At 27.4% G+C, this 10,129-nt stretch overlaps 1 protein-coding gene across 1 annotated transcript; it reads left to right on the plus strand.

Moving 5' to 3' along the window:
* Positions 1-313: 313 nt before the first annotated feature.
* On the plus strand, positions 314-8,189 carry LOC132946775 (myrosinase 1-like). The gene is made up of 13 exons (XM_061016842.1): positions 314-376; positions 536-586; positions 1,246-1,338; positions 4,098-4,369; positions 4,461-4,595; positions 4,762-4,884; positions 4,974-5,163; positions 5,383-5,480; positions 5,553-5,694; positions 7,162-7,304; positions 7,398-7,532; positions 7,727-7,830; positions 7,943-8,189. Exons 2-13 carry the CDS (start codon positions 571-573, stop codon positions 8,061-8,063), a joined length of 1,572 nt encoding a protein of 523 aa, XP_060872825.1. The 5' UTR covers positions 314-376; positions 536-570; the 3' UTR covers positions 8,064-8,189.
* Positions 8,190-10,129: the final 1,940 nt, after the last annotated feature.

Here is a 10,129-nt window from a genome sequence, read left to right on the forward strand (position 1 = left end):
TAATATTATACAAACAGTATTTGAACTATTTTCCATGTGCACATAAATTATTGACCTCGATTTATTATGATTACAAATAAGACTTACGAAACAAAATAATAAATAAACAATTCTCCTAACTATCAATAAATTAAATATACACATTTCTTTTATTTTTTTGCATATAATCTTAAATATGGTCATAAATTAATAAACTATAATTAGTTTATTTCATTTACAGAAAAAAAAGCCGCCATCATAGATAAACTTATCTATTATAATATAATAATTAATAATAATAATAATTTCATTCAGCATATTATAAAAGATGATTGTAAACCGTTTGACTACTTTATAGTTTCAAGCCGTGGGAGTTGACCATTCCATTTTCAAACTGGTAATTATATTATTTGGCACATTATATTATCAACGTAAAATATGAACTTTTTCGATCTCATAGTATGTTCATATTACCCGAACAGTAATATTTTAAATATAATAATTAAGTAAAATACAATATTATTCTCAATATTTGTAAATCGTTATTATGTTTTAGTTTACCAAAGTTAAGTCTTTCTACAATCTAAAAATATGGCTTCTGAAGAAGGTAAGTGCCTTTCCATAATTGTTTTATCCTTCATTGATTTGGGAAATTTAAAGTCTTAGTTTTACTCATAGTTGATTTTATGAAATTAATATTGTTTTATTTACTTCCGTAACACTATTATAGTAATCCATAGACTAACTAGGTAGTCCTGTAGTTGCTCCTAAGCTCAATATATTTTTTTTGAATATTTAAAATTTACTAAATTTAAAATTTTGATCATTCGAAAATCAAATTAAATAAGAAGGCATTAAAAACTGTCTGTTTGCGATCCCCTTAAACGTTATTGTGTACTGTCTCATAGTAAGGTATTATTATAATACTAAATTAATACACTTCGGTACACGACCATCACACTTACTACAAAAATTGGAAGAGGTTGGATATATATTGTTTGACATTAAATAATTGTCTCCGTGGTCTTATATATTTTAAAGTTATAACACGTATTTGTGCTATAATTTCACGGTTTATTTAGTTCATACGAATATCAAAATAATTAAACTGTTTGCATTCTAATTATTATATATAATTTAAAACAAGACCAAAGAATAGTTTAACTTATTGTTAGACTTTTCTTCTAAAACGGCATTTATAAAAACGAATCGTAAGATATTTTTTCAAACAAAACCTTTAACATGTATGTTTAAAAAAATTTTTAGTTGGCAGTTTCGTATCAACTAAACAATTTCCTGATAATTTTCTACTTGGGACGGCGACTGGGGCTTGTCAAGTAGAAGGAGCTTGGAATGAAGGTAAGTTTTGCTTGTGATTGATTTATGTGTTACCTAAAATGTTGTACTACAATAGTATTGGTAGTTTGAATACTATAGTTAATTTTCTAAAATTAATATCAAATGTCTTTGGTAACAACTCATAACAATTTTAATTTGTTAAAAAATAAAATCATGAATTTTATTTGAAAGACTGTTAAATTTTAAAAATAAAAATTTCAAGATAATGATAGAAAATATAATATATATATTATATATTATAAACAATTTTAATTTTAAAAATTAGATTTTATTTTGTATCTATGTAATAATATTATTTTTAGTACCTTGTGAAAATGTATAGGTATAATATTTAAAATATTTGTATTTAAATTTTAAATCAAAGACGATAATTTTTATTTAAATTCCTTGTCTATTTGATAGATTAGATTGCGTATCTTAAATTTAAAACAGGTACCTAACTAGCTTATATTTGCTATACATTTTGCTAGTCAATGGTAATTGAAACCAAAATATAAAAATATGGAAATGTCCCCATCACAAGACGTATTAAACAATGTCATATGCAGGGATTTGAAAAAAAAATTACATTGGGCTATGATTCTTCAATTTCTGTTTAAACGTTACAATTTGTTTGTGTTACATCATTAATAAAAAAAAAATATAATTTACATTAATAACTATAATTAATTTTAACTCAATACTACTTAAATATTTATCTAAAATTTAAAACGTTATTCATTCAGTTAATTTACAATAGTATCAAGTGAACAACATAATATACTTTATTTAAATAATTCCTAGGTATTTATTATTATAAAATCATATTTATATCGTATTAAAATAACAAACATCCGAAAATAGATCATACAGTTTGAAATGATATCAATTTCTGCTACCTTAACGCTTATAATGTCTGTAAACAAGATCATGATAAATACCAATGGGTAACAAAAAAATACTTAAATACCTGAACATATAATAATTAATAATAATGTTCTGTACCTTATTAAAGTTTTATCGTTTATTTAGTTATCTTGCCAATAATTTTATTAACATTCAAAATAAAAATGTTTTCTGACATAAGATGTATATAATAATTCATCAATAATACATACCTACATGATAAATATTATATGGACGCTCCTAAATTACCAACTCTAATGTTCCACTCATGTATAGTTGTGATTGTGGCAAAATAATTCATAATCGAATTTATGGATAATAATTGTAACGTGAATCGTTATTAAATAATATGAATTATGATGAACAAATAATGTTTTGTCATATTATTATAATCAATACCTACTGAATATTATACTGCAATAGGTAGAGTAAAATATATAGTATTAAAAATAAATGTATAAGTAGTAAATTAAAAAGTAAAATATAATAATAACATAAATCCAAGGCTGAGCATTAACGAATCAAAAGTAAAAATTAAGTTTATTAACTCGTTAATTTTTTGATGTATCATTTTAAACTACCGCAGTAATTTTCTTGAGTGTATAGAAAAACTATCTAATAAACCATATAATGTGTCTAAATTTTTTATTTTTGCAAATTACCAAATTTTTACTTTACACTTAGTTAAGTTACTTTTTTGAAAAGTTAACTTTCAACTTAACGAAGTAACAAAAAAAATACGAGTAACTTTTAACTTAACTTTATTATTTTAAAATAACTTAACTTAACGAGTAAAAAAAATCGTTAACTTGTCCAGCCTTGCATAAATCTACCTATCTGCTTAGTTGTGAACCGCCGAATCTCATCACCATCATAATTTCATCAATAACTTTTTTTTTGATTTTCATAATACCCACCTAAAATATTGGTAAATTATTTCAGTATAAACATTACTTTTGTAGTTTTATAAAAATAATGGTATAAGATAGCTACATTTATTATGATTTCGACAGTTTTTGGATTTACCAAAAAAAAAAATGAAAATGTTTGATTTGGTGTTTCTCAAAAATCAAATAGGTATACCCAATTTACAGAGCTAATCATGACGCAAATATTTTTAAAGTTGAATTATTAATTCTTATTAAATTTTAAAACGTGAATGTACGTAAGTCGTACATTTATGTAGCGGAATATAAGCAAAGGAAGCTGGTAGAAGAGAGTACCTATATAGTATATTACGTGGGTGAGTAATAAGGTACGCACAAGAACAAACACAGCGGAAAACTATGTAAAACGTATTACTATACACTACAGTAAACCCTACCTACACTAAAATGTACTTGATTTAATAAATGTTGTTTAAGTAAATAATACATCAATTATGTAAGCTATATGATAAAATACTTAAATATTATACTTCACTCGAGATTCTATATTATACTTTTGTTTTGTATATTTTTTAGACGAAACTGTGCTGTTAAATCTTTAGCGTTTGAAACTTGTTTATAATATTTTAAATGTGGTAATTGATAAAATATATTTTTTTATCACCCAACTGGTTCATACTTGTCTTAATATAATAACAATATAACTTTATAAATTTAAATTTACAATTGTTATAAAAAAAAAACAATTTTAGCTCGCGCAACGAAAACTGGCCGGTGACCCTCGTGACCCGCCCGCCCGCACATCCAGAAATGGCCGCTAGAGTCGTGCCGGTCACCGGCCAGTTTTCGTTGCGTGGACTTTTGTACCTATATTAAGCATTTTAAAGAATATTTTATATACTTCTACTTCGAATTCATAGATTCTATAATATTTTGTATCATATAAATATTATTTATAAAGGTTCACTGAAATATTTTTAATCTCAGATAAGGCGGAATCAATCTGGGACCATTATTTTCATTCAAATGAAGCAAACAAGTCGTTCAGATACTTCTTAGACTTACCACCATCTGTAATCGAAAAATACATAGAGAAAGGTGTTAAGCCTAGATTAGCTGATATATATAAGGGAATGGGAGTGTACGAATTTCCATCAACTGCAATTAACGATGGTACACATTTTAATTTCAACGGTGATGTAGCCGCGGATACGTACCACAAAACGGACATAGATGTCAAACTTCTTAAGGAATTGGGTGTCAGTTTCCGACAACAATTTAATAGTTTTCATTTTCAATAGTACTCGCTACTTAACAAGTGCGTAGGTACTTATTAACATATAATTTCAGGTTCAAGTTTATCGATTTTCCGTAAGTCCAACTAGGATTATTCCAATGGCTCATGACCATTTACCAGGAAAAGTTGGAATAGCATATTATAATAATCTAATTGACAAATTAATCGAAAATGGAATCACACCGATGGTATTTGAACAATTCTATAGTATCGTAATATAATAAGATTATAATAAATAATAATAATTATTAATGAGAGGTTAAAAAAGAAAATAATAATGTTCCTAACATATTGCACCCACATTAACTAAACAATATGTTGTACAGTGCATTAATATTTAAAATCTTGATTTAGGTATCGTTGTACCACTATGATATGATAGCGGAATTCAACAAAATCGGAGGACTAGCAAATTCGGCTAGCTATGTATTTTATACAAATTATGCGAGAATTTGCTTTGAGAGTTTTGGAGATAGAGTAAGTACGCGGGTTATAATCTTATTATATTGGTAGAAATTAAATTGTATAACATGAGTTTGGCTAACCAATAAATTATAACCTATAAGGTAAAATATTGGACAACGACTGCAGACATACATTTAGCGGCTGAAGGATATGGTTCTGAGCATTTTGCTCCTGGTTACCAAGAACCATTATTTAGTGGATATTCAGATTATCAAGTGTTACACCACTGTATTATTGTCAATGCAAGTGCTTATAAATTATACAACGAAGAGTTCAGGGAAAATCAACAAGGTAAGCCATGATAGTATTATATCAATGGTATATTTTTGTTTATAACTAATCTAGTTAATCAGTAATACTGCCTACTAAATAATATAAATTGTGTACATTTTTTTCAAATAATGAAAAAATATTAAAAACGTACTCACGCATAATGCATGATCACACAATTTTCATTTTAATAAATAACTACAATAATAATTATTATAATTTCTAAATAATTTGTATTAGGACAAATAAGTTTAACCATAGACGGAGTTTGGTTCTACCCAAAAGATCCAAATAATCCGGAACATCAAAAGGCTGCTGAACGCGCACGAATATCAACAGTAATTATTCATTAAAATATTGTTCATTAGACATGTTAATATTCTTACAATTAAACAAATTTTTTTTTTTAGTTTGGTTTGATAGCACATGTGCTATCTACGGGGCAATACCCAGATGCATTTTTAGAGACTATTGATAAAACCAATAAACGAGAAAAAATACGGATCGATCGTGTCGAACAATTTACAAAGAACCAACAAGAATTAATTAAAGGTATGTACGATACGACCAAATTATGTTTTACTAAACATAAATATACTTACAAGTTACAATATAGAGCTTATAAAAATATTCTAAGGTGCTAAGGTGGAATCATGTGCTAATCGACTAGCAACATGGATTCCGTCATGTATATTTTAACAATATTCATTGTTGATAGTTTTGAAACAGGTCTTCAAATAGATTTAATCACTACCTATACCGATTTTACAAAAGCCTTTGAGTCCAAAAGCCAAAAGACAAACTCGATATACTAATAAATGAACTGGAGCACCTGAATGTTGGCAGCCCACTCTTGTACAGAATTAAATCGTAGGCACTGAAAGGAAACAATTTTATTTTGTATTTTAGGCTCCTCCTATGAATTATTTGGATCTATCTCTGGCGTACCTCAAGGTGGTCATCTTAAATCTCTAGTTCTCCCTTTTCGGAAACGAAATTTCCCAGTGGCCTACTTAATTCATAAAATTGATTATATTGAAACAATGTATGAATATTTCAAACGGGTACTTAGTATAGCAACAGTTCTGTTTTACTACAGAGAGTTGAGAGAAATAAATATTTTTCTGGATGCGGCTTTCTAATTTAGGACTCTTTCTAAACATACCTCAGTCATTAGTGTAATATTTGCTGCACGCTCCCATTCTGTCTTCGCATGTTCATGTTCTCAATGGCTTTGAATTTAGAACGTGTTACCGACATTAAAGATTTAGTATTTTAGCTATCGACAAATCTTAGTTTTAGTCCTTACATCGACAAAATAGTTAATAGAGAAATTTAAATTCTTTGATTAATAACACAACATTGTTTAAGACAGTCAGGAGCCCGGATTCCATTTCATTTTCCCTCGTATGTATTTTATTGAAATACTGATCAATAGTTTGGCATCCGTATTTAGCTAAGAACCAGTTACGTCTTGAATGCGTTCAAATTTTAAACAAAGCTTATATTGAATATTCATTACGGGCCTCACCTCTCACCACGACAAAGCAAATTTAGATTTCTTATCGAAGACATTCCAAATCTCCTTATTGCTATTTAGAGTCTCTTCCCATTTTTCCGGAAACCAATGTGAAAATATAACCTGCGCATAAGACTTGCAATAATGGCATAACTTGAATCATATTAATTAATTTTTTTGCACGTCTATATTAACTTGTAGTATGTACATAATATTTACAATTTAGTAATAAGTTTTACGTGTTTCTTTGTATATTCATTTATCTTACTTTATAATTATAATAATAGTATACAAAACGTTAAAGCTACCTACAGGTATTAACAACGTTAAACCGTTGACATTTTCAGTGACATTAGATTCTAGTCACTAGAATACAAATTATTTCTTTAGCAATACCTACTCTAAGTGTTAGGGAGAAAAAATTTTCAATTTTTACGAAGATTCAAAACTTATTAAATAGTTTTGAACATTACACTAAAATGTCCAAACTGTTGTTATAGGGTCATACGATTTTATTGTATTCAACTATTTTAATAGTGTAAAAGTGCGACCAATGACCGATGAAGAAATTTCAAATGAACTCAATCTTAAAAGAAGAGATCGAGGATATTTCATGGAATTAAATAATACCACAGAAACTGAAGTAAAATAATTATATTTGTTTGATTGTTTCTATTCGAATACCTAATTAACCAATAATATTAATCACTGAAACTTTCAATTAATATAATTCCAGGTTTATGAAGGATTTTTAAATTGCTTAAAATGGTTAAATGAAACTATGAATAATCCAAAAATATTCATCGGAGAAAACGGATTTCCCGAAGAAGATGGCATTGATGAAAGTGAAAAAAAAATAGCTTACCATACTGTAAGCTGTATTCCTACTATAGTACATTTAATATAAATTATATTCTTACAATATCTCATGATAAGCAGAATTAATAATATTAATCATTTTTTTTGATTTGCGTTTATGAACATCGCGTAGATTGTTTATCCAATGTCTAAATTATAATTTATAAGCTGATATGTAACAGAATTGTATATTCCTTTTTTTTTCAGGGTATTTTAAATAAATTACTTGAAGCACTGGATGAAAACATAAATGTTTTTGGTTACTGTGTTTGGTCGTTTATAGATACTCTCGAATTCGCATTTGGTTATTGGTAATTAATTCATTTAACTAAATAATGTTTGTGTATACTTTAGAAATTGAGGCTTAAATAGATATACAGACTTACTATGCAAAATACTTAAATTTACAATGTTATGTTATAGGAAGAAGTTTGGAATTTATGCGGTTGACTTTAATGATGAATCAAGGCCACGTTCAAAGAAAAATAGTTTCGACTTTTTTCAGCAGTTGTTCAGAACAAAGAAATTACAAATAAAAAACTAGAATGAAATAAAAATATAATATTAAAATGAAATATTTACACTAAACAATAGTTATATTTTTTTCAATAATTACAAAATTAAAAAATGATACTGTAATAATTGTAATCTAATAAAGAATTTAAATAATTAAAAATGTATTTTATTCTCTTTGATATTTGAAGCAGATTCCTTATTCAGAAATATGTTTTCTCAATTTAATCTTTTTCTTCTTATCGTTTCCGGTGCTGGGGTTTTAATTTCTGGCGGAGGTGGCCCTAAAAAGTAAAAAGGTCCTTTTCGATTTTGAATGCCTAGCACCGGTGTTGGTAAGATTAGTTCGCGATATTTGATCCTGGTATGGAGTCAAATATTGCGATGCAGGGGACGCCACGTGCAGGCTCTTACCATGTCCCCCTCCTTTTAATCGTTATATAAATTATTAAAAAGATAATTTCAGAAATAAAAATTATAAGCTTATATTTGACACGGTCGAGAAAGTGGGCCAGAAATTAATATTAAATTGTATTAATCGCACGATTTCCAAATGATAAAAATTATATTTTTAAATTCTTTCTTTGCAGCCAAACCCAAATAAATATTTGGAAACTAATAAATATTTTTTGAACTCCATTTATAGATTTTTGATTGAGACATTTTTACATTTTCCATTGTTTTGTTTCAAATGTTTTACCAATAATACAATTTATTTTGTTTCCTTTTTTTTTATTTCAATTTATATTATAAACGTTCTTCAAATAAAAATAATAGCACAAGTTAAAAGTGTTTTTTTTAAATATATTTTTAATGAAATTATATATAAACTTATAAACGTTTTTTTTTTTATTATTATTATTATTCGATTGCTTTATCGACAGTTGTATAATTTTAACGTAGTGAAGTGGCTTTCTAAAATCGGAGCTAAGTCAATATTATTTGTAAGATGAGGTTCTATCGTCAGATAGTGGTGGTACATTTTTCTCCACTGAGTATGGATTTAAACCGTTTTTGGAAACTTTTGTTTTTCGTTTGAAGAACTTGCCATCTGTCTCATAAAAATATGCATACATTTAATACTACGTGCATGCATATGTGAGTATAACGTAACTATTACTAACGCGCATGTTTTTATGTATATTATAATATTATACTGTGGAGCATGTTTCATTTGAAGTTTCGTCTTGTCGTCCAAGGCTCTTTATTAAACATAAATGAATACCACCACTAGTCGAAAACAAGGGAAGATAATAAGATTGACAATGAAACTTTGGTAAATTGTTTAAGTTGTCAATGTGTGATAATAGCGCAGTGACAATCGGAATAACTTTTCGCGGTTTGCATTATGTGATAACGAGAATATTAAAATATAATATTAAATACAAAACAATACATTTATCGGTATTGTATACAGTTGGAATAACGAAATCGTTTTGTAAATGTAATATAGGTCATTATTATAATATTATGATGCAATTTAATTACCGCTAGATCTCATAGAAAAATCGAACATTAAAATATACAACTGAGGTTGGAAATATCCGACAAAAGACTACATAACGCTGTGAATGTATTTTTGTTCGGTAATTTTTTTTTTTCACTATTGCTATTTTGGTAACAAAAAAATAATGTGTATACTGCTAAATATATAGTGAGTGTTATTATCGCAATATTAAAATGCATATAAAAACCAATAACAATAAATCATTATGCGAATAGAATCGTAGTGAAATCCTAACGATTCGAATAGGCACGAATGAATCCATTCATTTTCAAGGTTCCCTGTAAATATCATAATATTGATTGGTCGTATAGAAATCGGCCGACGAAATAATTAGGCTAAAAATCGATTTACGAAATCGTATTTGAAAGTATTGGGTAAGTATGGCGGGTTAGTACGGTTACTCTTACATAGAAATGATTACCAGCGACCACCACATTATATATTATGCATTTTGATATTTTATAATGCATTACCTGTGATAATAATAATATAAACGACTGTTAACAATCGATAGTGTATATTATTATTATTAATGGGGGCGCCGATGCACAATTACGTACATCGCGAATTCACGACATTCATGCGTTCGG

Source organism: Metopolophium dirhodum, chromosome 6 (assembly GCF_019925205.1).
Source record: "Metopolophium dirhodum isolate CAU chromosome 6, ASM1992520v1, whole genome shotgun sequence".
NCBI lineage: Eukaryota > Metazoa > Arthropoda > Insecta > Hemiptera > Aphididae > Metopolophium > Metopolophium dirhodum.